Here is a 27,997-nt window from a genome sequence, read left to right as displayed (position 1 = left end):
TTACATCAGCAGCTCTGCCCACTTCTTGACTTTGATACTCTGCCGTCCTCTGAGGAGACAGGACAGCGAGTGCAGTTCTGGTTTGATGGACTGTAATGGGACGACGTGGTTCTTGTTGTTTCAGCTGAATAAACTAACCCCTGATCTGTTGTCTCGTATCTGCTCTCCAATAAGGAAACCTGGTTTTCAGGAGTCGGGGGTGGGGTGGGGGGGGGATCCCGTCTCTACCTCAGCCGGGCGGAGAAGCAGCGCATATACTCCGTCATCCAGCGGTCGTCCACCACCGTCAGCTGCGACCGCCTCATCTTCTCCAGGTCAGCTGACCGAGCCCGCCGACGGTCCAGGTTGGAGCCCCGTTTGTCCGAGTCCCGCCGGGTCTGAACGCAGGCGTCGGTTGTCTGAGAGGAGAAACCAGAGAGAACAACACCGCTGTTATATTATTAATGTTGGCCGAGTGTTCGGTGACACGGCTTCACTTCTCTGGTGTCCTGTGATCGAGGTCGAGCTGCTCAAAGACTCGTCTTGCTCTGCTTTTTAGTTGTTCCTGTCTTTGGAATACTTTTTAATTTACATTGCCTCCGAAGACATGAACAGGATATTTTAGCAACTAATTATTGCAAGCAAGCCAACTTAACACACTGTTAAACTTTCAAAAACACATTTATTACAACGTTTTAGTACTAGATAACTCCCATGAGCCCACACTACTACTGTTTGTTTTGTTTTGATACACACTGTGTGTTTGATTTGCTGACGAAGGTTCTGACTCAGTTTGTGTTTGAAGTGTCTTCAGTGAGACGAACACTCACCTCATTCGGCGTCCTCCGGACCTCCGTGTGTCTCTCGGTCCAGTCCAGTCGGCTCGACGACCGTCGGATCTCCTTGGAGCTGATCGGCGGTTGGCTCTTCGCTCTCGGTGGTTTGCGTACGACAACCGGTTTGTCGTCATGGGAACTGTCTCGGTGTCCCGGTTCAGACCGAGGGGTGCGGCGGCGGTGGCGTCGCTTGGGTGCCGGGTTTACAGGCTCTCCGTCAGAAGACGGTGTGTCAGCGGGACCGTTGTCTGTCTCGGTGTCATCTGAGGGTCCGCTGCTGTTTGCAGCTGCAATCATGGAACCGGCGCTGGTGTCATTCACACCGTTTTCTACAACTGAGACGGACAGAAAAAACTCAGAAACAACGAGGGAAAGATTTTATAACAGAAACATTTTTCATTGAATTTCTGTCTCTGGTTTGGTCGTTTCTGTCAGTGAGAGTGAAACCCACTCACAGTTTACCCTGCGGGGAGGCTGGATTCAGGAGATCACGTGAATCTCGTGAATCCATCTTGCCGGGCTTCAAGTTTTGAGCCTCCTAGAAAGGGTCGGCTACACGTGTGGTTTCGATGTAACGACCACTACATGTAAAATGTTGTTTTACTCTTCTCTCGACTGAGTCTCTTACTGTTGAACTGAATGGTTGATCAATCACCTGCCAAGTATTTTTTTAATAACTGCCCTTTTCCAAACAAGCACCAATCAAGTACTTCTGCAACTAACAATTATGATTATAATTTTTGATTTATCTGCAGACTATTTTCATAATCGTTGATTGTTCTGTCAATAAATTGTCAGAAAATTGTGAAAAACACTGTAATACTGGAACATTCCTTCATCAGATATCGTCTTCTGTTCGACCAACAGTTAACTTGTCAAAGATATTCAATTTATTATCGTATATGACAAAGAAAAGCATCAAATGATCGTATTTCAGGACCTGAAATCAGTGAACGTTTGGTGTTTTTGCCTGTAGCAGCTGTAGAAAGTGACTTTCTGAGGACATGTTGCAGCACTGCTCAGATAAATTCAGTAGACTGTCGCAGGATGTTTGTGTCACGGTGGCTCTTAATAACAATCTGCTGGTCTGCAGTTTGTTGTATTGTCACATAAGCTGCACATAGACTTTCTAAAAACGTGTGGTGGTGAAGTTCAAAGCTCCTCCACGGACGCTCTCCGGTCTGAAACGCAGCCATGGAAATGTTACAGGAGACACAATCAGTCCTTTGTATCCGGATCAGATAGGAAACGGTCCCATCTGATCGCATAACCTTCAGTCCAGATATATTTTTAGCAGCAGTGTCTCCTGAGGTAAACCAGCCTCCGGCCCTCATACTGTCAGAGTGACGCTCACACAGGAGCACAAACAAACTCCTCCTGGGGATCTGCTATTTATCCCAAAATATTCCTGGAAGCCAGACAGGAAACAGACGAACCAGGACGATCTTAACAATCCCTCCAACTAAAGTACAAATCTCCATTTTCTCATATCGGATACAAGCACAGGTGAGTTTACCGTCCTTATAGAGCAACCTGTGAGCATCTGGATTAATTAATATTCATGAACAGAGCGCGACCACCTGAACTCAGACTGATAAAGTCAGAGGAGGGCAACTACTTCATTATAGATTGATCTGATGAGTACTTTTCTAATTAGTAATCTAATCTACACTTTGCCAGAATAGTGAAATAAGACGCTACAGTGCTCGGGCACAGTGGTGCCTCGAGCTAAATGCTAACATCAGCATGCTAACAACATCGTAGTTAACATAACACCTCATGCTAACAATCACAAGCATTTAGTCAGAAACCAGAGTCCTGGACAAACTGACTGAAGATGAGCCATTAGTGTAATTAATGAGGCTAATGTTGCATTGATTAGTCAGTTAATTGATTAGTCATTGGACTTTTATTAATTTTTTTAAGACCAAACAATGAATTGAAAAGGCAATTGATTGATACTGAATCAGCTTTTATTTCATATAATGCCTAGAAATAATGTCGTCCCGAATATGGAAAATAGTTTCTTTTACTCGATCGTTTATCAGAAGTACTGAGAGCCTGAAAACACGTCTCCAGGTTGACAGACAGACAGACAGCAGCCACCATGCTGCTTGAAAAATAAATCTAATGGTGTCTATTCATTATTTTGTTGGTTGACTGATCAACAAATCGACTATTTCATCGTTAAAGTCAGTAATATTATTAAAACAGTCTTCTCACCTGCAGCAGGTGCAGCGTCGACGGCTGCTGCCTCACCAGCTCCCCCCTCGGTCTCTCCATCCTCTGGGGGTTTCGGTCCGGGGCTGGACAACCTCTGCTTCACCTCCGAGGACGTCGGCGGTGGGAGGGACAGAGGGACGATTTTGTTCCGGGTCAGCCTCGGCGTGGACCAGCCGCTGGAGTCGGAGCCGCTGTCCCAGCCCTCCCAGAACCAGGGCTTGTGGGAATGCTCCATCACCCGCCGGGTCAGGCGGTACTTCAGAGAGTCCTCGTAGCACTTGGAAAACGTCTCCCATTTGGGATCCCTGAACTTCTTCATGTACTCTGTCCGGATCTTTTTGGTCACCATGGCTCTCGCTGTTGCTCGTGTCTGGTTCTGGAAACACTGGAGGAGGCAGTAAAGAGGAGGAAATAAAATAATTGAATCAAAATAGAGCTCAACAACAGGATAAGATATGATTTATGATGTCGTCTGATTATCATCACAGACAAGAGGAGAGCAAACAGCTGTGCTTTCATCAAATCTCAGTGTACTCAAAGACTTGTCTTTAACTTGATTCTGTCATCAACCACAGTTTGTGATTCATTTTCTTTATCGATTAATATGACGATTATTTCACTACTGCATAAAACTGGATTGAGCCACAATTTTATTTAAAGTAATGGTTTGTACTGGTCACCTGTTGCTATAACTTCAGCAGAAACACCAGACGACACGTCAGAGAGTGAGGAAGCAGGCGAACGTGACTGAATGTGATTAAAACTTTAAAACATTATGTCGTCTGCGAACGTTTCTGCCTGAGTCACGGTGGGTTTTTGGTTTGTTCTCCATTTCTTTTTCTTTTTATTGTGGTTTTTGTTTTATAAAACTGAAAATGAAAAGAGGCTGGGGTACACTGCAATGAGGGATTCAAGGATCGTAGGAGACTCTTTACTTGGCCAGGACCTGGTTGTTGCTTTTTATTCCTGGCAGCCAGCAACGGTGGGTTCTTAACAATAAAGACTACAGCTCCCATGATCCCACACTGCTTGTTTTGTTAGCGGGACACCTTGTAGCAGAAACTACACACAGTGTGTTTAAATTAAAAAAAAAAAATGACTTTAATAGCATTGACGCAACCTGAACATGAAATAATTTGCAGTCTATTCGAAAGGATCTACCTGCAGCCCGTGGTGACGTCACTCTGTCAGGTGTGGTCTACCTGTAGGCCCCGCCCACTTCCCTTTACACCAGATTAAACTGGGAGCAGAGGAGGATTGGGGCTTATTATAGCCTCACTACTGACTGTACTACTACTGCTGTTACTCACACTACACGACCAACAACAGACCATCTCTTCCTGTGAGGAGTCCTCCCGCCTACACACATCTTTTTATTTCATTTTTTAAACAAATACTCAACCTCTTATCTTAAATAAGCCACATTAAATATTCATTTATCTGAGCTGGCCTACATCTGACGAACAGATGAACAATATTACACATCAATTTATTTTCAAACAGCTAATTAAGGCTAATTTATTGGTGTTTTTTCTCACCTATAATTGGAAAAAAAATATAGATGGGTCTCTTGTTTTTTAGGGCTAATTTCCTCAGTCACACCCCAAAACATCGTCTTTTTACGTGTTTATCTTGTAAACACACCGCAGAGGGAAAGAGGACACGGGCGTGTGTGTGTGCTGAAGCTGAAAAACGCTGTTAAACGTGTAAATGTGAGTTTTAAATGAACAGTTATCGAGTGGAAACAGGCTCGAGCCATGTTCAGCGCCTCACCTGCCCGCGTTCAGCCCGCGTTTGTAAACACGGTGAGCTTTAAGAAAAATGAGGCTAACGGCCGGAAATGGACGTCGGATATAATCTCACTCACCCAGAACTCATCCCAGAGCGGTCCGGTCCGGTTTTAAAGCCCAGTCTGTGCCTTCACAGCCGCGGTCGCACGAGCAGCACCGCCCCGCTTCTTCTCTGACTGACAGCAAACCGCCGGAGCGACGAGCTAAGCTAGCTTAAACACAGCGCAGCGCTTCCGGCGCAGACTTTCAAAATAAAACTCGAAGAAACATCAACCCCCGCAAAGCCGATATTCAATACATGTGTGCTCAATTAAAATGTTTGATCCCACTCAAATGGGCTCGTGTTCGTATCTACGCCTCTGAAGATCATGCGGAATATTTTATTTTTAATTATTTATCTATCGTCGTATTCGTAATTTGAAGAAGACAGTCTATACTTCCGGTACGGTTGTGATTAACTCCCGCCAGCTTGATGGAGCAGAAATGTAGTCATGAAGAAGAAATATGATTTCCCGTGAAGATGCAGACCCTGCACTGCGCATGCGTGCTCTGCCTCCATCTGTGCAGTGATGACAACAGGTGAGAACAGGCAACCTGCTGAGAACAAGAGGATCACACCTGAACTCTTTAAAAAAGTTTCTTCCTTCAGTGCCTAATGATGTCATAGTGATGTCATCAAGGTGAGCTCAACAGAGTCATCTTTACTCACTACGTCTAAGCCTCTCTTGCACTCAGCTCTGAGTGACATCACTTAATGTACCAAGTGCTACAACCTGTGTCTGCTGACCAACAGAAGAATGAGGTCTAACACCTGGAAATAAGATAGTTAGGGTCTTTATAATAAGGGTTTCAGTTAAATGCCTATAAAGAGGTCTGTGGGTTAAACATCTCTGGTCACATTTTGCTTTATGACATAAAATACGTAAATAAATATCCCACTTGTGAATAAAGTGTTTACGTGTCACGAAAAAGGCTGTTGCAAACAAGCGGCTAAATGAGATTACAGAGGCTGTTGGAGACGTTACACATCATCACCTCATCTACAGCCAGGATATCAACAATAGTGCTGTTAAACCATCACATTGTGTAGTTTGGCTGAGTAGTCTCTGTTTGTGTCTCGGAGCTTTAACAGACTCATAAAGTTTATTATGAATCTGGTTTCACTCGTGTGTTTGGATTCAGACCAGCAGAGAGGGATTTGTTTATTGGTTGACGGCTTACAGATGTTTACACGGTGATGTGCTGGCCTGATTTCATGAGCCACTGCTCCATATTCTCAGATTGGAGAAGCCAAAATGCTGATGATGGATTTACTTTTTAAGCAACTCAGCAAGAAATTGACCCGGTGGATGGATTAGATTAAAAGACAAGATGTGAAAACATCAGTTTTTCATGTAGTGGAAAGACAAGTGGAACAAAAACATCAAAAATACACATGTAGGTGTTTCTTTTAGTGTCAGAATTTATGCAAATGGTGTATATTTAATTGATAATCCCCATCAAACTTATTTTGAAGCTGTTATTTTAAGTTAAAAAGTTACATAATGTTGCTCTAAGTGAAATTTGAATGCATGACTTCTACTTGTAATAGAGTATTTATAAGTATAAGATTGGAGTACTCCAGCACACCACTGGAGTATTGAATAGTTTCAAACTACACACAGCCTTTATTTATTAACAAAAGGATCAATATAAACCTCATATGACGTCGTTATATTTGGATATTTATTTGTTTGTAAGGTCAAACATAAAAATGTTGAGAATCAGAATTAAAGACCGCAGTCGTACGTGAAAATAAATGAATTTTATTTATCTTGTTTCTTTTTTTGGGGGGGGTCTTTTCTGTATTTTATAAGTTGGTCCGAGTTGGAGTGAGTCGTACCTCGAAATCCAACACTCGCTTTGCTTTTACACATTCACATCAGACATCATACACATTCAAAAGGTCACATACGTAACAGAAGGAATAAATAAGATATGTACAGGTTGGATGATCTCTGCTGGTGAGGATCAAACTTCTCCTTAAAGAGAGGATGTTGGTTTTCAGAGTCCTGGGGCAGCGCCGTCGTTATCGTTCCGGGTCTTGAGCCTGAGGCGGTTGTGGAGGCGTCGTGTTTAGAAGCACTTGCGGTGGACGATGCTGGGACCGGCCTCGTCGTACTCCTGCTTGCTGATCCACATCTGCTGGAAGGTGGAGAGGGAGGCCAGGATGGAGCCGCCGATCCAGACGGAGTATTTACGCTCAGGAGGGGCGATGATCTGCAGAAGAGGAGGAAATCAGTTACTGTCATCATTACTGTCTGATAACACAAATTATAACAGATGATGATACCAATGACTCTAATTAATTAGTCGGATGACGACTTTTAAGATGATTTTAAGGGAAAACACAGTTTGTTTCTATAACACGTCTTCTGTCAGACTGGTAGAAAGAAAACGTCTGAAACACTCATTTAAGTGTTTATTTTAGTTCAGATTTCTGTTCTTGAAATTAGTGCATATTCAATTTTATAGCCCAATTTGCATATTTACCATTAAATAATTGTATTAATGTAAGTAATCATCTCAGTGAGCTTCATGGTGATATCTGTGAGTTAAAATTTGTATCCTATTAACTATTTTTTGTCAAAAAATGTATAGAATTTTTACAAAACGTTATTCCTAACTATATTCTGAAGGTTTTTACAGAAGGCTCTGTTCATATATATCAGTCATAGCCTGATTTACAGAATATGTTATTGATAAAAACGTGCTGGAAATCGCTTTTTTATGGCTGTTGACATTATTGTCTCATTTCTAGACTGATAAAACAAGATATACAAAATCTCTAATATGTCGACAACAAAATAAAACAAGAATTGTGAACCTGGCTTTATTCAATTTTCAGATATCTGTCCTGGAAATGTTTGAAAATTAGTACGTATTTAATTAGATAATATAGCAGTGTAGTCTGTCGTGTTCCCAACACTTCCACTGGATGTTTTAGAGCTAACAAAGCAGGCTCATACATGACAAAACTGTTTCCCAGTAAGGTTTGTTTAGTAGCTGTTCTCGACTTTTCAGTCAGTTCAGGCTTTAAAATCTTGTGTAAAGTTTTCCCAGAGGAATGGAGGCTGTTTTTGCAGCAGATTAATTTCTCGTTATATTGAAAGTAGATGTTAAAATAACCCATATGGGTGTAATTTCCAGGTGTCCACATACTTTTGTCCCTGCACATACAGTTTTGTACTGTGTGTGCAACTCTGAGTGTTTGTCGTACCTTGATCTTCATGGTGCTGGGAGCCAGAGCTGTGATCTCCTTCTGCATGCGGTCAGCGATACCCGGGTACATGGTGGTGCCGCCGGACAGCACGTTGTTGGCGTACAGGTCCTTACGGATGTCGATGTCACACTTCATGATGCTGTTGTAGGCGGTTTCATGGATACCGGCGGACTCCATACCTGTTCAGGTGGACAGCAGAGAGAGTCAGGTTACACATGATGGGACGTGGGACTGTATCAGCTCCTCTTCTCGCCACAAACTACAGCTGAAAACAGCTCCTGCTACACACCGATGAAGGAGGGCTGGAACAAGGTCTCGGGGCAGCGGAAACGCTCGTTGCCGATGGTGATGACCTGACCGTCGGGCAGCTCGTAGCTCTTCTCCAGGGAGGAGGAGGAGGCGGCGGTGGCCATCTCGTTCTCAAAGTCCAGAGCCACGTAGCAAAGCTTCTCCTTGATGTCGCGCACGATCTCACGCTCAGCTGGAAACAGAGAGGAGAGATCAGACTTTGTGCAGTGTGTGTTTAACCTGACACTATAAAATCTAAAATATATAAAGTACCAGCGTTAAATTGTTGTTTGACAGTTTAACTAACACAACTGTGTTCTGTGCTGATGTGAAGTGTTTACCGGTTGTGACGAAGGAGTAGCCGCGCTCGGTGAGGATCTTCATGAGGTAGTCGGTCAGATCACGACCAGCCAGGTCCAGACGCATGATGGCGTGAGGCAGAGCGTAGCCCTCATAGATGGGCACGTTGTGGGTCACACCATCGCCAGAGTCCAGCACGATACCTGAGAGCAGGAACACGAGAGTTAAAGCCATCCCAAAGTCTTGAATGATATAATGTTGTAATGATACAATCCAGTGATCTGATTGTGTTTGGAAGCTCGTCATTGTGTAACCACAGACTCACCGGTGGTACGACCGGAGGCGTAGAGGGACAGCACGGCCTGGATGGCCACGTACATGGCGGGGACGTTGAAGGTCTCAAACATGATCTGGGTCATCTTCTCCCTGTTGGCCTTGGGGTTGAGCGGGGCCTCCGTCAGCAGGGTGGGGTGCTCCTCGGGGGCCACGCGCAGCTCGTTGTAGAAGGTGTGGTGCCAGATCTTCTCCATGTCGTCCCAGTTGGTGATGATGCCGTGCTCGATGGGGTACTTCAGGGTCAGGATGCCCCTCTTGCTCTGGGCCTCGTCACCCACGTAGGAGTCCTTCTGACCCATACCGACCATCACACCCTGTTGGCAGGAGGAACCAAGTGAGTCCATCAAAATAAAACACACAGCAGGACTCTACTCCAGCTTAGTGTTTGACTCCCATTCAGCTACGATGCCTCTATCCTTTCTTTAAAATGTGACTAATGAATAAACACTGCTGGTATGTTTTACACATGTTTATGTATTTACACATGCTTCAAGTTTTTATTCCATATTTGTGTTAATTTACCTGATTTCTACACCATTTTTTTGACAATTTTTGCTCAAAACAATAAAAGCTGAAAGGCCAAATAGAGTACAGATGAAGACAGGGGGTCAGGGGTCAGATCCTCAGAAGGTTCAGGTGAGTGATGGGAACACACACGTGGGACAACAGCTCTTGTGTACCTGGTGGCGGGGGCGGCCGACGATGGAGGGGAACACGGCCCTGGGGGCGTCGTCTCCGGCGAAACCAGCCTTCACCAGGCCGGAGCCGTTGTCGCACACGAGGGCGGTGGTCTCATCGTCGTCACACATGTCTGCGGATTCTGGAGGAGGAGAGTCACAGGTGATGAGTTCCTGCACATCTGTCATCATCATTTGTCTGACACTGAGTTTTTACATTTAATGTAAAATATACTGCTACTGTGGTGTAGTTAAGTCTTCAATAATTCAATAATTAGCACTTCAATGCACACATACGACAAACACATGAACAAAGCCTCCAAGAAACAAGCAGTTGGTACGTGATGTCTGGGTGCACAGGCCATAGCCTCATGTTGTGTTATGTCATTGTACTGTAAAAATGCAGCTATTTATCCATTAACCACCACTTTTTTATTGTTAATTTTATATTTTCCGACCAAAAACAAGTAACTTGTTCACTTACAGCATGTATCATCATTCTACATTTTATTAATCATATTTATTAAACTGTGGATGATGATAATCAGCAGCTGGTCAGCAAATAAACTCTGTTTCTTCTATTACTTGAATTTTTTCCTCCAGGTTTTGTTTAAACTGTAAGAATAATCGAGGGCTAATGACTATATTTCAGTCTTGTTAAATAGCCTCTCTCAGCCCTGCAGTGTCTGGATCCTGCGTATCATTAAACAGGAGGGTAATTAATCAGCTGAATACAGTTTACTCAGCCTGTAACAACATGTTGTCATTAAGAACTAAACAAGAACACTAATAACCCTAATTAAGCCTGGTGGTGCCTTCAAGTGCTCCACATAAGCTCCTACATCTGAGCTTTTAGTGTTATCGACCACCCTTTGGAGATATATTTAGAGTTTTATCATCCATTAAATTCTCAAAGCCATGCGTGGACGTTGTTTCTTAATTACTGGTGAGTAGTGCGAAGCGAATTAAAAAGCACTTGTAAGCACTGGGAACACAAAAACAAGTGCAGTGTAGCAGCTATCACAACATGTCTGTCTTTGTCTCCTTCCTAGGGTGTGTTAAATGGTTTTATATCCATATATTTAATATTTTAACTATTTTACCCAAAAAATCAAAAATACCAAATGTGGAGATGTACAGAGACGATATGTATCAACTTTCTGATCGCTTATTTATTTTCCATCAAAACTTTAGAAATGCAGCGTGTATAGTAAATATACTATACACTACACTACTAATTCTATACTGTATTGTGTAGTGTTTGGGGAGTTTAAATAATGTTTCAGGACAACACAAGATTGTCCAGGACATTTGGCTTTTTCTCTCATTTTCCATGTGTTTTCCATGACTTCACTGAGGTCATTTCAAGGCTCTGAACTGCACTGTGTCTTGTCTCTTTTACACCTCTTCTAATTTAGCTTACTTTCCTATTTCTTAACTTGTTTTAATGTTTTGAGTCTTCCTACTTTTTTTAAATGCAATTTTTTATGTCTTCTGATGTAATTTCAGGCCCCTGTGAGGCCCTTTGAGTTGCCTTGTGTCTTAATTGTGCTTTAGAAATTAACTTGCCTTGATGCGTTCAAAATGAGTTGTTAAAAGCCAATTTTAAATGTTATGTGAAAAAAAACGTATAATGAAAAGAAAAATAACAGTGCTGTCACAGTAAATGACACCATAGCGTACACAGCCTCGGTTCCCTGAACATTACATTGCAATTTTACAGGAAATTAAATTGAGATTTTCCGTCGTCCTCCAGTAAAAGCAGGATTTCCGACAGCGCCTGAACGCAGCAGCGGAAGTTATCCGCTACCTGTCACAACAAAAGCTGCTTTTTGTCTGAACCGAACCAGGCGCCGGTTCCCGTCACTTAACCACTCAGTCCGGATTATTCTCCATCTGTCTCACTCACTTTAACTAACGAGCCGAACTCCATTAAACCCAGTTAATCCCGACCCTCTCCTCCACCCACCCACCCACCGACCCGACCCATATCTGCGCCCCGGTGAACGCGCTCCTCCAAGCCGCTTACCTGCTGCTCGTCTCCGGCCGCGAGTGAAGACGCTTGGACCGCTGCTGGCTCCAGCTGAGTGGGGGGTGACGGGGCAGCGGCCCCCGGGGTCCTTATATACACCGTCTCCTCCGAACCAGGCGGCAGGAATGTCCGAGTACTCGGCAGGAATTCAACCGACCCCTTCGTCCATATTTGGTCTCGCGCGGGACGGCGGCCGCATGCATGCACACACACGGAGAGGCTCGCGCGCCTGGCGGGCCATACATGGAGAGGAAGCCCCCGCGAGGCTGCCGCGGAGCGCTCGAGCCCCTGTATGGAGCGAGACCAGACCGCGACCACACACACACACACACACACACACACACACACACACACACACACACACACACACACACACAGATGGTACACACGTCCATTCAAAACTTTAAAGTTTATTTTGAAATTTTTACAATTTTTTTTTTAAACGAGGTTGTAAACTTTGTTCTTCTTTATTTGTTTTGCTTCTTGTTGATGTTGGTTTTTCAGTTCAGTTTATGTGACACCGGGAGGAGCAGAGCATAAATCACACCCAGCTTTAATGTCATAAGCGTTTAAATGTCTAATTTCCATAGTAACGAGTCATAAAACCCGGAAATCAGTTAGTTGCACTTCCGGTTTCCTCATCTCAAAATCAATGGGTTTTTTGAATGGGTTTTCAGTTAAATGTTTGGAGTAGAGAGCTGTAGTGATGACGTATTTCTGTAGGATAACCCTGAAGTTAGCATCACAGGTTCCCTCCACAAAAAGCCTTAAATTATTATTATTATTATTATTATTAAAATAATCTCTGTGCATACCTCTGCCAAGGCCCAACAGTCTCCGTTAATTCAATCAAATCTATTCCAAAATCAAATAAAACATATATAAATCTGACAGATCCTGATTTTTAGTTGGATTTCCATGAAGTTAGGATTACCGCCATCGTTCCCTAAGAAATAAAAACGTGAAGAATATAAGAATTTTAGTCAAAAACATTGAAAAATTAAAATTAAAAATTAAAAAAAAATCTATTGTGTAGTTTTTGTGTAATAACAAACCACGTTCAGCAGCCACTGTATGTATTCATCAATTAAATAACAAAAAGTATAAAGCTTATAAGATAAAGAATTACATGTGATTTTAACCAGAGTGTGTTTGATGTATAATCTTAAATAAATGTTCTTCTCCTGAACCAGAAAAGTCAAATAAATCCTCTCGGCTTCAGGAGGATTTGTGTCGTAACACCCTGAGATCTCTTCAGGTCCGTACAGACTTTGCGCTGATCGGCTGGAAGCCCGAACAACAACATCCTCACAGCAGCTGAGCGTCGTTCACGCTTCAGTTTCTAAAACAAGAGGGTCAGGACCTGCAGCCCGTCAGGCAGCTGCAGCCGCAGGACCGAGACAGGAGACAAGAACTGAGCCAACACACCCGTCTGTGTTTATCCAACTGTTAACTGAGCTCCACTGAGGTGTCGGGACCCGCAGAGCTGCGGATCAGAGAAGCCGGGCCAGTTTTAAATGGAAGATGGAAGAGAGCAGAGACTGGTGCCGTCGATCCAAAGAGGACAGATGATGCAACATAAACATCTGACAATGGCGTCACTCTTACAAACATCAGAGAAACTTTCAAATCATCAATTTTATGTCAGTGGGTGGAGGGGATGGTGGTGGAGTTACAGGTCAAGACTGTGTTCAACATTATTAAGTGAGACACCACCAAAGTCCAGGCTCTGAAATGTACTGAGTGTCACAGTAAAAGTCTGAAGGACGATTGTGTCATATTAATATTAATATTTTGTATTTTTATTCTGTGACTGACTAATTCCTGCAGACCCTGTGTGTGATGTAACAGGAGAGTTTGAGTCCTGCTCAGATAAATGATGTTTTTCCATCGTTTTAAAGGTCAAAAGCAGAACAGTAATGCAGCGCTGCCGTCCCTAATCTAACCTACTTTCACTATTTTTAGGCGAGCTGGATCCTGAAAGCCGTCTGCAGCTGCCGAAGCTGTGAAAAGTGGATCATCGTGGAGGATCCCCGTCAGGAGAGAAGTCGAAAAATGTATTTATAACCAACATCTGCCCCTCGTCAACAAGCAGGAGGAAGTCCTGACGAATGCAGGCCCGCTTCTGGAGTCTGCAGGACCCGGTTTCTGTCACTCTGTAGGTCTGATGGATCTGACGCCGGACGCTAAGACGACCCAGTGCAGAAAGTAAACAGAATTTAAAGCAGGTTCCTGCAGTGGATCAGATTTAAAGGGTAACTCCACCAATTTTACACATTAAAGTGTGTTTACAGATCTTGGAGAGACCTGCACATGTTAAAAAAAAAGTAGTATAAAGTTTTCTGTGGCTGCATGTACTCTGATAAATTGCCTCCAGTGATGTCACTCAGTGGCTAAGTTGCATTGTGGGTAATGTAGGCGCCAGGTTTTTGAACCAGAGAAGGATGTGTGGAATAAAAAAGGCGATATCTCTGGTTCTGTCACCATTTAAAGATGATTAAATGTGTCCTATTAAAAGGGAGAGAACTCAAACACAAATTTGTATTTGAAATTAATTCACAATCTTAAGTAAATTGATAAGTAAGTTTCGTGTATAACAGCATCAGAAGGAGTATCTTCACTTCTGTTGACACATAATTGTTTGATGCTCACGACTGTTTGATTATTTTTAACACCAACAATCTCTTATGAACTTTGTACATTTTGTCACTGTTGTTTTAAAACAGAGCTCCAGAAATGTCACTAGAGGTCAGTAAATGACCACAAAACCCGGTGAACTGAAGCTGAATCCTTGGGAGGTAAAAATACTGTCGACGTACAGAAATTACACATTTATTTAGAAAAGAGCACAACTTAAACAAATCTCAAAGGTGATCAGAATGCAGAGGAAAGCTGAAGTGCAGTGGGCTTCATGAGGAGGGGAGCAGCCGTCACATCTGAGCCTGAAGGTAATGTTCATAGTTGGCTCGAAGGACGAACTCAAAACAGGGTTTTGACTTCAAGCTGCTCAGCTCGTCCAGATCCAGCAGCTCTTTGACGTCAGGCAGGTACGTCTGCAGAGAAACTCCTGAAACATACAGACATTCATTTCAGTCATTTAGGAAAAATATGGTGTTGTGCACTTTAAGAAGCAGCATCTGATGTCTGAGCTCGTGCATGTTGTGCTTTTTTTTGCTTCAGTGTACGACGGCTGAGTATATAAAGACTGCAGGTGAGAGCTAACACGTGTTTCTGAGAGGGCAGGGCGTGCAGAAAACCTGACCCCATGACCCACTTTGAATTACAGCTTCCTCATTGTATAGTGAAGCAGAAATATGAAAAGAAACAAAAAAAATACACAGGCCTGGGGTAATAAATAGGGAGAAAATAAATAGATAAATCCACAAATAAATGAAACTTTAAAAATGAATAAATTAGTAAAATGGAGTTCATACAAAGGAAAATAAATATAGAAGCAAATATTTACAGATCAATATCAATTTATGTCACATTTTATAAATTAACTAATGCATATATTTATTCTTAATTTTACTTTTGGTGCTTTTAATAGCATATTCATTTATTTATTGAGTCTGTTTTTCGTGATTTTGGCAGTTCAAACCTTTATAAGACCTGTGTTATCACCAGATGTCTTTATCTTAAATAAACTGAAAAATTGAAGGTGATATCATTTAGTCGTTTCAGATAAGCTTCTAATTACATTTTGACGATTAAATAAATCAGTGCTTTCTGTGGATCCTCCTGCTGTGCTCCGGTTTCTCACCTTCCTGTATGAGTTTGAGGAGGATCTTGACGAAGGTGCTGTCTTTGGCGGCTTCCAGAGGGTCGTCACTCCCGTCAGCTGACGACCAGCTGGAAGACACGAAGCGTCAGAGTCAAACATGAAATTAGTTGTTGATAACTTTCACATTTTTCAACAGCCGGAGACAAATTCAATGTTTAGAAAAATGTTTCCATCAGCGACGTAGAATAATTTTCCACCAAACTGAATGATTAGATAAAGACATGACAGATGGATCTTACTCGTCTCTCCTCAGCGCTTTACCGAAGATCTCACATTTCAGCGAGTCGATGTCCACCTCGTCCTCCTGCAACACGAACACAGAAAATCACTTTTAACCGTCACCAAGCTCAACTAGTCGAACCTCAAACACACCAGCGCCTGATGAGTTACCTCGTCGACGTACTCCAGCAGATCCAGAGCCTTTTTGAAGTCGTACTCGTTGGCTCGTCTGTTGTCGTCGCAGATGTACAGCTGTGGAGAGGAGACAGTGAGCAGAGGCCGTCTAGTTACTGTTTCTAACCACTGTGTCATGATCATTCCTCACTCGTGGCAGTGATCTGGTTTAAAAAATGTCAAAGTGAACAGGAAATCTAGTTTTCTTCTTCATGTTGAGGGATTCAAAGTCAATCTACTGATCGACTTCTCCTGCAGAAATCTGATTTTTTCAGTTTCAGTGAGTATTTCCCCCAAATTCTCGTCACTTTGATTGCGCTCATTATCTAAATACTTAATTACTGTAATTATGACCAATGAGAGACGAGAGCGAGAGTAGGGAAGGGCGAGACCGAGCCAGTCACAGCTCTGTGGGATCGCAGCAGAAATGCTCCATGCGAGGATGGTTTCCCCCTCATGTACATACTGTTCTGTGTGCTCGTATCAGGTGCACGTGTTTGGGTTTTATGTGTGCTGGTTTTGAGACTAATAACACGCCATGGAGGAGCTGCATTTCCTGCACTTTTTAAGTCTTTTGCTGCTTTTCGAAGCGTGCAGGTCAACCCAAGTCTTTCAGAACTTAAAGGTTCTGTACCTGCAACTTTATGAATGGAAAACACAACATTTAATTTCAACACAAGTGAAATTTCTTCCACTGTCTCAACAAATGATGAATTTCAGAAGGACAAATCGTCCTTCCAGGAATAATGTTCCACTTTCTCAGGTTGATCTGCAGACCTGGTGTGTGTGTGTTTGTGTTTGTGTGTTTGTGTGTGTGTGTGTGTTCGTGTGTGTGTTTTCACCTGTATGAGGTTGTGAGCGCTGAGCACAGGCATGGTGTCGGGGTTCTGCTGCTTCTCCTCCAGCAGCTGTCGGGGCAGAGTCTCCTGATGCAGCAGGAAGCGCTCCTGCTCCACGATGTCTGATCGGACAGATAAAAGACTTTATAAATGTCTGGTCAGACGACGAGTTCAACGCATGTGATGTTCTTCTGGTTTTACATCAGTGAGAAAAGAAACAACGCTGATAAAAGTCAAGGGCCAAAGTTAAAAAATTTAGCTCAGCGATAGGTTTTTTGTGAGGTCCCATGAATTTAACAGAAGTTTAACATGATTTTTTTCGTGCTTTTACCGTCGACTTGTTTGTTGAGCTGGTCCTCCGGCAGGTCGGATGCCAGCACCGTCAGCTTACTGAGAGCCAGCAGCGTCTTCTTCTTCACAAAGTAACGTGTCTCCACGTTGGCCTGGCTGTAGAGCGTCCTGTGAGCCTGCAGAGATGCAACACACCGCTTCAGTCACAGCATCACACTCAAAACTGCACGAGGCAGCTGTACAGTCCGAACGCCACGATCAACATGACTGATGTGTTGTATGAGAACTCCTGGTATAAATGTGTTGACAGGAGAACAGTATTGGTGTATATATAAATATATAAAATTAACTCTGAAGGTTGAACTAAAATATTTGCAGGTTCTCTTTCTTCTGACATTCAGTGAACGATTCATTGATGTACAGATTTCATAAAGTTATGGTGAATTTTCTTCACTTTTGTTTGTATTTGTGTTACTAGAAGATGTCGTGTTATATTTTTGTTTGATATACATATAGATATTTATATATATATGTATATATATATATTGATATATGGTTCTCTAAACTAAAAAAGGCAGGAGAATTTTTATTTTTTGCAGCTTCATGTGTTTTCACACTGTATTCTGCATCAAAACCCGAAGTCAGACCGAGTGTAAAACCAGGAAGCTTTTTTCATTTTCAGTGTGTGTGACAGAGAGCAATGTGTGTGTGTGTGTGTGTGTGTGTGTGTGTGTGTGTGTGTGTGTGTGTGTGTGTGTGTGTGTATATATGTGTGTGTGTGTGTGTATGTATGACAAAGAGAGATATATGTGTGTATGTAGTTTTCTTGTGTGTGCACTCAGTAACTGCGAGACAGAAGGAAGATGAACCGTGTGTGTGTGTGAGAGATGTAGAGGTGATATATTTTCTGCTGCACTCTGGTCATAGTGAGAATGAGCAAATATAAAGCTACTGAAACAGGAAGGAAACAGGGGTGTGTGTGTGTGTGTGTGTGTGTGTGTTTTTCTTCTGTTTGACACTGCAGCAGCTGTAGACTGAAGTCAGAGGGGAGGAGGGAAGGACATGCTATATAATCTGGAACAAAGTTGTATTTTACGCTTTCACTGTGGTAGCAGTTGTAGGGCAGTGGATGAGTTTTTGTAGGAAACAAAACAGGAGGGGAAGGAAACAACAGGAAGGAAGGAAACAAGGAAGTAAAACACAACCGAAAATGGAAGGAAGAAAGCAAGAAACTAAAGGTAGAAAGCCGAAATTAGGGCAGAGGATTGAAGGAATGGAAAGAGATTAAAAGGATGGAAGGAGGGAAAACAAGGGTGAAGGGGAAGATTAAAGGGAAGGAAGAAAGTAAAAAGGTGGAAGGAAGGACATAAGGAAAAAAAGGTTCAAATAAAATAAATACTGAGGTAAAAATGGAGGGGAGATAAAAGAAATGAATGGCGAAACAAAGGTAAGAAGGGAAGGAAGAGGAAGAGTGGATGAATGGAAGGAAGGAAAGAAGGAAGAAACAAAGACAGTTCGACAAAAAAAAGGACAGGATAAAAGAAAGAGGATGTCAGGAAGGAAGACAGGTGAAGCAGAGGAAACAAAGACGGAACGGTGAAAGAAAAGACGAAAAAATGAGGAAGTGTAACAAAGGAAGCGAGGAAGGAAGGAAGCCTTCTGTGTGTGTCGCTTTTACACTCTGGTAGACTCACAGAGGATGTGGTTGTGGTTTTGTACCGAGACAAGATGTGTGTGTGTGTGTGTGTTGCTACTGAACAGGGTTACTGAAAACACAGTTTCGTTGTGTTATTTTATACAATGACAGTAAAGAGTCTATTCTATTCTGTGTGTGCATGTGTGTGTGCATGTGTGTCGTACGCTGCTGTAGTCGTGGACGTGGATGTGGTGCAGCCAGCTCAGGTGCTGGTGGGACTGCAGGAAGCTGGCCAGCTGCTGGTGCTGAGCGACCGGCTGAGACAGCAGCTTCCCCCTCTTCCCCTTCTCCATGTACCATCGGAACAGGAAGTCAGCAAAGTTCTGCGGCAGGAAGTAACAAAGAGGAAGTGAGCGGGGCAGCTGAGTGAGAACGCTGCAGCTTGTGAAGTGAAAGTAAAACATCTCTCATCAGCCTGAAGCTGAACTGCACTCGTTGTTTCTGTGCAAAAGGCCAAACTGCTCTGCAGCACGTCTGGAGTGTGAAGCCCTTCATCCAGGAGGTCTGAGCTCACAGGCTTAATCACACACAACACTGACAGTCGTCTGACATTCAAGACAAGGTTTTAGTTCAGTGTCACTCACCAAAAAACCCAGTGTGTGAATCCTCAGGGCAAAGGAGGATTAATACAGTAATCACTATATGTACATGTTATAGAGTGTTTGGTCAGTAACTCATGTTTCTCCTCCTCCTGCTGCTCAAACAGTAAAAAGAGGAGAGAAATGATCTGGTATCCCCGCCCACTTTATCCAATCAGGACACAGAGGCGGAGCTAAAATGATGACAACTCTTACAGCAGCTTTAAATTCAGAATAACCAGTGATGGAATGTACTCAAGTACTGTATTTAAGTATAATTTTGAGGTACTTTTACTCTGAGTATTTCCATTTTCTTCCACTTCCGCTCCACCATATTTTGGAGGCAAACACTTGTCACATTCACCCGTTCACACACACATTCATACAGTGACGACAGAGCAGGGGTTCAGCACCTTGCTCAAGGATACTGCGGCATGCATCCCAGGCATCAAACCAGCGACCTTCGAATTACTGGGCGCTGTACCTCCTTAGCTACAGTCAGCCTGCATCTACTTGTGACATTTAACCGATCAGATTGTGTTGCCGGCTTCACACTGATGGTAACTACAGACGAGAGGCAGCTGCAGCAGAGCCAAAGGAAAACTGAATTAAATGGAAAAATGTCTCAACGATATGGTAATCTGCCGGCTGATTGTCAAATCAATCCATCCCTAATTTCTTGGTGCATTTTATTCCAGTAAAATAACAACAAACTGTTGGCACACTGTGTGTAATCACAGAGTCTGAGACACAAACTCCTGAACACACCAACACAACACGAGATCTGCTTTTCCTCCCATTAGCATCTCTGCTTCTTTGTGTACCTGGTCTGCAAACTTGGTCATGTAGTGCTGCAGGCGGCTCTGGTTGTCGGTCTGCTCACACATCTGAACCAGGATGTCAAAGTCACAGTACTTCTCAGCCAGCGCTGCCACCCACTGGTACTGACCCAGATCCACTGCAACACAGAACAACTTCACAGTGTCAACAGCAACACAAACCTACTGAAATATGTTCACTAACCCTAGTTTACCCTGTTTAGGGTAGATATTTTTCTCTTAATACCACCCCAGTATGTACAAAAATATATATATATCAGCATTTTCTAAAATGAATGAGTTTAATCCACTTACAGAGCGGGGCCAGCAGCTCGGAGCGGCGCTGGCTGTACTCCATCTCCAGGTTGTTGTAGCGCTCCTGTTGAGCCCCCGGGGGCTTCTGCTGCTGCAGGGAGGTCAGCTGGGCCACATAGCCGCTCAGGTAGATGTCCAACAGCGCCACCAGCTGCTCGCAAAGGGCGCTGCGCAGCTCTGAGTCGGCGTGCGGGTAAACTGAGCGCAGGATGATCTCGTGCTGGCGGGAGATGACGGTCCGAACGCCGCCGACACCTCCTGACGCTGTAGGAGAGAAGATCGATCAAGGATTTGTTCTACTCCACATTAGAAGGCTCCAATCTTTACTTCTCTATAACACTGGTATAAATAAGGCAGCGGTCAACTGATAGACCTGAAATAAATAAACACACACCATATTTTGGAGCGTATTTTCTTCTACAATGTTTACGTGGACAGCAACAGTCTATATTCTGATATTTATGCAAAAGAGATGGTATCTTCAAATGCTTCACACTCCTAAAATCTGTACAATCAAAGCTATGAAATGTGTAAGTCAATAAACCATAATGACGGCTAAAGGTATTAAAACTGTGTCCTAAGAATCGACCTGCTTCTCTGCTCCTCTGGCGTCACTTCGCAGCACCTCTGTGCATTGTTGTCACCACGTTTTGCAACAGACATTACATAACGCGAGGATGCAAAAGACAAAAGCCTCAGCTCTCCCCTGTCTAAGACCCACAATCCAACACTGGCAGCTTGAAAACATCACATAATAACTTGCTAAGGGCACTAAAAATTCAGATCCTTAAAGAGCAACGATTTTCCCCGCAACATACAACCGATAAGCTGCCAGACCGAAGCTGTAGACAGGAGAAAGAGGTTTGTTTTACCTGTCCATGGGATATACTCGGGCTCTGCAGCAGCTTTTTCAGACGCTCTGTACATGGAGGCCTTGGTGTCTCTGTACTGACCAGCAGCCTGAAGACTGTCCTGTGATCACACACAGACAACAGCTGCTGAAATGATTCTCCTTCACTAAATGACTGCAGGTGTTTCACCAAGTTAAAGTCGGTGTTGTTGTCTTCCCCTCCTCAGTGGCAGAAATCAGCCTTCACAAAACGATGAACGTACCTTGATGATGTTGTTGACCGTGAGAACCACTTCGGCCCACTGCACCGAGTCGACCGGGTTCTCCTTCAGACTCCGCTCCTCCTCCTCCAGCAGACAATCAAACACTGAGGAGATCTGAGACACCTGAGGACACCAAGAACAAAGCTTTAGTCCAACTTCCCCTCCACGTGGATTATCAGAGCAGGAGGCAGTCAGACACGCACCTCTCTGAAGAAGACGTCAGCAGCTGTGAGGCTGGGCGGCACGGCGGCGTTGTTCCTCTGCAGCGCGATGTTGATGGCCCGGTTGACCAGCTCGGGGTGTTTGGTGTGGTGGTTCTTCAGCACCATGGCTGCCTGAAGCTTCTCGGCGTGTTCACACAGCAGGAGGCGTGTTGCCATGGGAGACGAGCGCACCGTCACCTGGCTGAGCCGGTCCAGCAGACCCACCTGGAAAGGGGAGGACGGCGACAGTCACTTCATAGATGCATCTATTTTAACTTTTAACACTTTTTTAAAAAAAAAACTGGCAAAAGACAAGTTTTTTACTTTGGTATCACGTTGAAGTAAATGTTGTTTCAACTGGAAGTACAAGTCCAACAATGCCATAGAAGTGCAATGCTAAATCGATGGAGTACTCTTTTGACAGATGTAAGTGACATGAGGGCGCTGGGTGAAACAGAGCCGATTGGTTTTTGTAGCAATAGCACCACCGTGTGGACATTTATAAGACAGCACACAGCACCAGAAGGAGAGGAAGCAGCATCTTTTACTGTCCATGGTCCAACACAAATCAACGGATCTCCATAAAGAGATCAGCACACCTCTAAAATAATCTCATATTATTTTATATAACACAGGCTGCATTAGTCATAAGGCCACGACATTCGTTCTGTCCACCATTATGCAAAAGATTGAATGTATACAAGCTCTATTTGTGTGTGTGTGTGTGTGTGTGTGTGTGTGTGTGTGTGTGTGTGTGTGCGCGTGTGTGTGTGTGTGTGTACCTGGAGCAGGAAGTCCATGAAGCAGCCGTGGGCCTTCATCTTGTCCTCCAGCTGGTGGAGGATGATGAGCGAGGTGAGAGGAAACCCGGCGCTCTCTGGAAGAACAGGAACAGAAACGTTCGTATGAAACAAAACCGTCAAAAGCACAAAACAGTTTGAATTCGACGACTTCTATAATCTCCAGGTTATTTAATTCAACTGTTGTTTTTGCTCATTTGTTCCTGTTTTTTCTTGAATTAGTTTTTTTTCTTTTTAAGCAAAAGGATGTTGTTAAACATTATTTTAATCTCTTCTGTTACGTTTATATATTTAACTTTTCTGCAGTGACTGACTGACTGTTTTAAAAGTGATCTTCCAGTAACGGCAGGAGAAGTATTGAGCACAGACGAGGTATTTATAGCCAAGGGACATGAGGTAGAAATACACCTGTACATACATGTTATACATGTTGTATTATCTATGTTTAAGATGAATATACTTGCTGTGTTTCTCGTAATTAGTAAAGAGATGCCACATCAATCACCAGCTTTCAATTCAATTTCAGGATTTTTGTCAGGTGTTTTAACGGCAGGTGAACAGACCCCGTCTCCCTCCCCTGTCCCCTCCTCACCATCAGGAACAGACTCGGCCCAGCGGGGGTCTGAGGCCGGGTAATCGTCCACCAGATCCAGGTTGATCCGAGTCACCACGCCGTCCAGCTCGGCTCCCTCGTCCCCGTCACCGTCAGCGGGGAAGAGCTCGTCTGTGACCGTCTGAGCTCCCACCAGATCGTTACTGAGAGAGGAGTGATGATTATTTTTCACTTACAGTATCGCAGGGATTTATACACTAATTTCCAAATAACGCTGCATGGAGCCAACTTTCCACATCCAAAACTGTCTACAGAAGATTTGGTTAGTGCTGCAGAATTAATCGAGATATTATTAAACACAATCTGACCGAGTGTAATATTCAGGGTTCATGATTTTTATAGTTTTCTTTGTGAAAATGAAAATTGTGATGCAAAAATGATCACTTCTACTAATCAAGAATCATATCGCAATGTCTGTAAAAACATTTTTTCGTATTGTGCAGCCATAATTTTGATTTTGGGAGGGATTTGGGAAATGTTCATTGACGTTTATTGACGTACCGACAGAACTGCAGGAAAGCCGTCTTCAGGAGTTTGGTTTTGTCCTCCTGAGCTACAGGTTCGGATCTGGTTGGCGTCTCCATGGCTGAAACCTTTAACACAGAATCAGAATTAAAAAAATGTTTTAGATAACAATCAAATGCATAAACACGTGGATCAGCAACATTTTCTTTTTCCTGTTAACTGCCTGCACATATCACATAAATTCTTCTTCTTGCTCAGTTATTCCCGTGTAGCCCGTCACTCGTCAGGCGCCGGGCTGCTGCCAGTCTGACTTGTACCTCTGGAGCTGCAGCCAGCGAGGAGAACAGCGAGTCCTCCATGGTCTCTGGCAGAATGGAGGCGCTCTCCCGGGCCACCACCGCCAACAGGCCGCTGTTCTGGGAGAAAAACACCGGCAGGTTGGCGCAGCAGCCTCCACCACGCACACGATCACCTGGACAGACAGACAGGAAGACATCAGGCAGAGACATTCAGTGTTTCTTCATTAGATGTTTTATGAGTCTGTTTGATTTCACATGTTTTCTTTCCAATTTAGAGTATTTTTCTTTTAGACACCCAAGGTTTCTTCTCTCACCAGGTGAATTAAAACTGATTTTCTCATCAGGTAGTCCTCCCCTGCTGGTTCCAGTCGAACATGCAAACACCAGCTCCTCGTTGTAGAGGAAGGCGGTGCAGCCGGGGATTTGTGGCAGCACCAGCCGTGTGTTCTGTAGGGCCTCCTCACTCTGAGGAAACAAGACATGTGGGCAAAATGTAAGCGTTAACCTTCATCATCTAATAACAGCATCACCACAGGACTGCAGTCCCTTACAACCGCTGAATAAGTGCATCTAACAAATCTGTAATCCATACACAAACTTTCCTCGCCTTTAAAAACGTATGATTGGGAAAAAGGAAACCCAACATCATCATATACCATAAATCCCCATCAGTGGCTGCCTGGATGACATGAAGTGGGCCTCAAATATCTTATATCTATAGTTTCCAACACATTTGAGGATCAGGACCGACCTGGAATGGAGGGTTGTACTTGGTGACTTCCACGGTGAACTGTTCGGAGATGGCGGCTCCGCTGTCCTGCAGGGTGACCAGGCAGAAGTAAGCCAGGCACGGAGCGTCTGACGGGTGCCAGGCTGCAGCCAAAACCACCAGGCCGGCTCTGAAAACACACAAATCAGTGCATCCCGAATGATAATCAATAGAAAGACATTGTTCAGTTGTTGAATTTTGAATCTAAAATGTCACCTAACTTAAGATGTTTTAACTGTCAATCAACAGGAAGTGACACTCACTGGCTGAGCTTCATATCCAGGTACGTCACATTCGCTCCCTCCTTCATCTCCTCGTAGTTGCTCTCTGAACCCTGGTGGGAGAGAAATGTTGAGAATTGTAACATAGTTACACAAATAATTACCTGTAATAGTTTAAAGGATATTAAGAATTAAAGTGAGGATTTGATTCAATAAAAGATCTTCAACTATATTTTGAGTTACAGTTTCTGCATAATTTACCTCCCGTTAGAATATAAAACCTACTTTCATGAACACTCTTATACTGATATACAGTATATATGACCACCTGTGTTTTTGTACTGACCCAGATGGCGTCTGCAATGCTCTCGGTCAGAGCTCTCTGGGCGTCCCAGCTGAGGATCTGGTGCTCGTAGCTGTCGTCCAGCTCCCATTTACTCAGACTGGAGCTGGTCAGCGTGTACAGGCAGCTGGCTCCGCCCACCCACAGCACACTGTGGAGCTGCAGGAAAAGAAACAGAGTCAGGCTAACCACCGTAGTGCACATCTACAACTAAACACCAGTGGAATTTTCTACTTTTATAGATTCTAGTAACTTTCTGTACAGTTGAATCTGTTAGCGTGACTCACTGTGTCGTTGGCTGGTGGGGCGAGCATGCCGAACAGGCTGGAGACGCGGCGTCCGATGCCGGAGAGCATTCCCTGGCCCTGCAGCAGGGCTCGGTACTGCAGCTTTCCCGAAGAATCCACACTCGCTCTCAACAGCCGATTCTTCTCTGAGGACAAGATGAAGCTTCCACCCTGAGAGGAGAAAATTCAGAAACAAAGACGGAGAAAACAACCGCAGGGATGTTCGGTTACAAATAAGAAAGGGGCTGCTGTATCAGAGAGCTTGTGAGAGGTCAGAGGATTTACCGGAAAAGGAATCAAAATAATTCGGATTTATTCATTTACTTACTCTGACAGCAATAACAAAGTTGCAGAGATCTCCCAGGTCCACGTCAGTCTCTGTGTAGTTGCCCTCCTTGGCCAGGCTGGGCCACAGACGAGCCGTTCCCTCCACAGCCACGGCCAGGACGGAGATGGACTGAACGCCGGCCGTCTCCAGAGGTGCCGCGGACGTCACCGCCACGAGGTCGGCTGTGTAGTTGTACTCACTGCTGGGCAGCTGCAGCTCCTTACACACTGACAACTGCAGGGAAAGTGACCAATAGTTTAAATCTCAAAGTCTCTTAGACATTTCTGCCTAAAAATGACTGACACAATTAACAGATTATTACTCGTTTAGTTGGTGATTCATTTTCTTTTGATCGACCTCGTTTTATTAACTAATCATTGCAGCTGTAATCAGAGAATATTTGCTGTTCTTGCTTGTTAACTGACTTAAACAATCAAAAGGTCGATCGATCTCTCTTCCAGTATTGATACAAATACTTCCATCATGCAGCAGTAAATATAAAAAACAAATATTTGGACAAATGGTATTTAAATCCTCTCACTTTCAACGAAAAACAATCACAACAAAGATTTGTTGTTCATATGTTTCAGGCCCATTCGCCTGACTTCACAGACAGGACCGACTGACGTACCAACTTACTTTTTTCTCTCTTAATACATTTTTCTCTTGTGATCAAAAAGTCAACTGCGTCCTGTCCCAAACTATGCATACTTAAATGTCTAACAATTTTTGTGACGGTCGCTGCAACTTTTTCATTATGTGATCAAATCTCTGAACTGGAAGGCGGATGTTTTGTTTCGTTTTGCTACTTGCAGCTTTAGTTTCTGGATCTTTTCTGTGGGAGAGTGGCTGAACTCTACCTTGGCCACGGCGGTCTGGCAGATCTTCCAGATGATCAGTTTCTCTCCACAGACCATCCAGGCCCAGCCGCTCTCATTCACCTTCACTGAAATCTGGTCATCAGCTAGAGGGACCGACACACACAGAACGATTCAGTGGCAATACTGACAGACAGAGAAGGACATCAACAATGAATATATCAATGGAAATACATGGAGACGTTGGTCCAACACCCCTGACATGTCACAGAAAAAAAACAAAACAGAGATGAGGTTTCCTTTACCATCAGCCATCGTCAGCGCCTCCATCACTTTGACTGGCAGTGATGAGCCGAAGGTTTGCACATCGTAGTTGATTGAATCTGCAGCTGCATGGCTCTGCACTCTGGTGGGTGTTGACCTGGTGGGACACATGTAGAGTAAAACAGCTGCCTCTGGGCCATCAGCTGAATATTGAGCTACAACTTCTTGGTGGTGCTGTTGCATTTTAATATACTTCACTGAGAGATGTTTCTAATAGTTAACTGAAGCAGAAAACACCTGTCAGTCAGCATCAAGAGCACCACACACTGGTGACTACCTCCAAAATGATTGTGAATTAATGCCTCTTTAAAACAACAAAACTGAGGATCATAATCTTCATGAATGTGTTATTTATAACAGGAGTGGTGTATTAGACAGAATTAGTGTTAGCTAATAAACAGGCAGGCGAGTGAATATACAAAAACAACAGTTAAAGCGTCTCCGCTCACCTCGCCGAGAGAGGCGTCCTGCGCGGGGAGAACAGGAGACCGGCGGCCGCACCGGAGAGGCTCTTCCTCCCGGTGGTCCTGCCCTGCTGCCTGCGGCCGGAGCCCGGGGTGGTGCGGGGGCTAAACATGCCTGCGGCGATGCCCCGTACAGCTCAACAGTCGAGAAGTTTGTCAAATTCAACCGTTAAAATCCTCAAATGCCGCCAACACTCACTGCAACATCCCCTCCAAACACCGCGCGGCGCCGTCGCTTCAAATATACGTCATCGCTGCGTCAACGGAAAGTCCCGCCCATCGCCAAAATGACGTTTTTACAAAGAATTAACCATTTTTAATTGGTTTTAAAAGAAACTTCACAACAAAAATGTTTATTATGATTATGATTATTATACTTCAATAAATATTAAAAAAAGAGCTCTTGATTCTGCACTAGCCTGCATTATATTTATTAAAAGCACTAATGTTTCTATTGGGTGTGTCCTATTTATTCAGTGTAATATAGAATTATTTATTATGCGTCACTAAATC

The 27,997-nt window shown here is 43.8% G+C and overlaps 3 protein-coding genes across 3 annotated transcripts in view; all 3 read right to left on the bottom strand.

Annotated features, from left to right (window-relative positions):
* Positions 1–158: 158 nt before the first annotated feature.
* Positions 159–5,007, bottom strand: ccsapa (centriole, cilia and spindle-associated protein a). The gene is made up of 4 exons (XM_073478800.1): positions 4,906–5,007; positions 3,039–3,423; positions 810–1,150; positions 159–398 (listed from the first exon to the last, which is right to left on the bottom strand). Exons 2-4 carry the CDS (start codon positions 3,385–3,387, stop codon positions 225–227), a joined length of 864 nt encoding a protein of 287 aa, XP_073334901.1. The 5' UTR covers positions 3,388–3,423; positions 4,906–5,007; the 3' UTR covers positions 159–224.
* Positions 5,008–6,642: 1,635 nt separating this feature from the next.
* On the bottom strand, positions 6,643–11,976 carry acta1a (actin alpha 1, skeletal muscle a). Its single transcript, XM_073494557.1, has 7 exons — positions 11,721–11,976; positions 9,695–9,834; positions 9,004–9,328; positions 8,720–8,881; positions 8,380–8,571; positions 8,088–8,269; positions 6,643–7,087 (listed from the first exon to the last, which is right to left on the bottom strand). Exons 2-7 carry the CDS (start codon positions 9,821–9,823, stop codon positions 6,944–6,946), a joined length of 1,134 nt encoding a protein of 377 aa, XP_073350658.1. The 5' UTR covers positions 9,824–9,834; positions 11,721–11,976; the 3' UTR covers positions 6,643–6,943.
* A 2,563-nt stretch (positions 11,977–14,539) lies between these two features.
* The window catches only part of nup133 (nucleoporin 133), a 426,297-nt gene continuing 412,839 nt past the window's right edge, over positions 14,540–27,997 (bottom strand). Inside the window, exons 2-26 of the mRNA XM_073494865.1 lie at positions 27,470–27,648; positions 27,002–27,117; positions 26,739–26,842; positions 25,879–26,112; positions 25,551–25,721; positions 25,267–25,422; positions 24,963–25,033; positions 24,682–24,829; positions 24,245–24,395; positions 23,949–24,103; positions 23,668–23,759; positions 23,146–23,309; positions 22,536–22,630; positions 21,754–21,978; positions 21,551–21,673; positions 21,310–21,409; positions 20,438–20,701; positions 20,129–20,262; positions 18,891–19,049; positions 17,071–17,206; positions 16,743–16,861; positions 15,898–15,978; positions 15,747–15,811; positions 15,487–15,575; positions 14,540–14,790 (exon numbers count right to left, since the gene is read on the bottom strand). Coding sequence (XP_073350966.1) covers positions 14,654–14,790; positions 15,487–15,575; positions 15,747–15,811; positions 15,898–15,978; positions 16,743–16,861; positions 17,071–17,206; positions 18,891–19,049; positions 20,129–20,262; positions 20,438–20,701; positions 21,310–21,409; positions 21,551–21,673; positions 21,754–21,978; positions 22,536–22,630; positions 23,146–23,309; positions 23,668–23,759; positions 23,949–24,103; positions 24,245–24,395; positions 24,682–24,829; positions 24,963–25,033; positions 25,267–25,422; positions 25,551–25,721; positions 25,879–26,112; positions 26,739–26,842; positions 27,002–27,117; positions 27,470–27,597 — 3,417 coding nt within the window. The 5' untranslated portion in view covers positions 27,598–27,648 and the 3' untranslated portion in view covers positions 14,540–14,653. The remainder of the gene's footprint in view (positions 14,791–15,486; positions 15,576–15,746; positions 15,812–15,897; positions 15,979–16,742; positions 16,862–17,070; positions 17,207–18,890; positions 19,050–20,128; positions 20,263–20,437; positions 20,702–21,309; positions 21,410–21,550; positions 21,674–21,753; positions 21,979–22,535; positions 22,631–23,145; positions 23,310–23,667; positions 23,760–23,948; positions 24,104–24,244; positions 24,396–24,681; positions 24,830–24,962; positions 25,034–25,266; positions 25,423–25,550; positions 25,722–25,878; positions 26,113–26,738; positions 26,843–27,001; positions 27,118–27,469; positions 27,649–27,997) is intronic.

Source organism: Pagrus major, chromosome 1 (assembly GCF_040436345.1).
Source record: "Pagrus major chromosome 1, Pma_NU_1.0".
Classification (NCBI taxonomy): Eukaryota; Metazoa; Chordata; class Actinopteri; order Spariformes; family Sparidae; genus Pagrus; species Pagrus major.
This window is presented reverse-complemented; position numbering and strand designations above follow the sequence as displayed.

Coding starts and splice junctions, on each gene's coding strand:
- ccsapa (XM_073478800.1), bottom strand. CDS start 3,387: ATGGTGACCAAAAAGATCCGGACAGAGTACATGAAGAAGTTCAGGGAT. Junction 1,151..3,038: donor CGACGCTGCACCTGCTGCAG/GTGAGAAGACTG, acceptor TGTCCGTCTCAG/TTGTAGAAAACGGTGTGAAT. Junction 399..809: donor TCCGGAGGACGCCGAATGAG/GTGAGTGTTCGT, acceptor TTCTCCTCTCAG/ACAACCGACGCCTGCGTTCA.
- acta1a (XM_073494557.1), bottom strand. CDS start 9,823: ATGTGTGACGACGATGAGACCACCGCCCTCGTGTGCGACAACGGCTCC. Junction 9,329..9,694: donor TCGGCCGCCCCCGCCACCAG/GTACACAAGAGC, acceptor TCCTGCCAACAG/GGTGTGATGGTCGGTATGGG. Junction 8,572..8,719: donor CTACTCCTTCGTCACAACCG/GTAAACACTTCA, acceptor CTCTGTTTCCAG/CTGAGCGTGAGATCGTGCGC.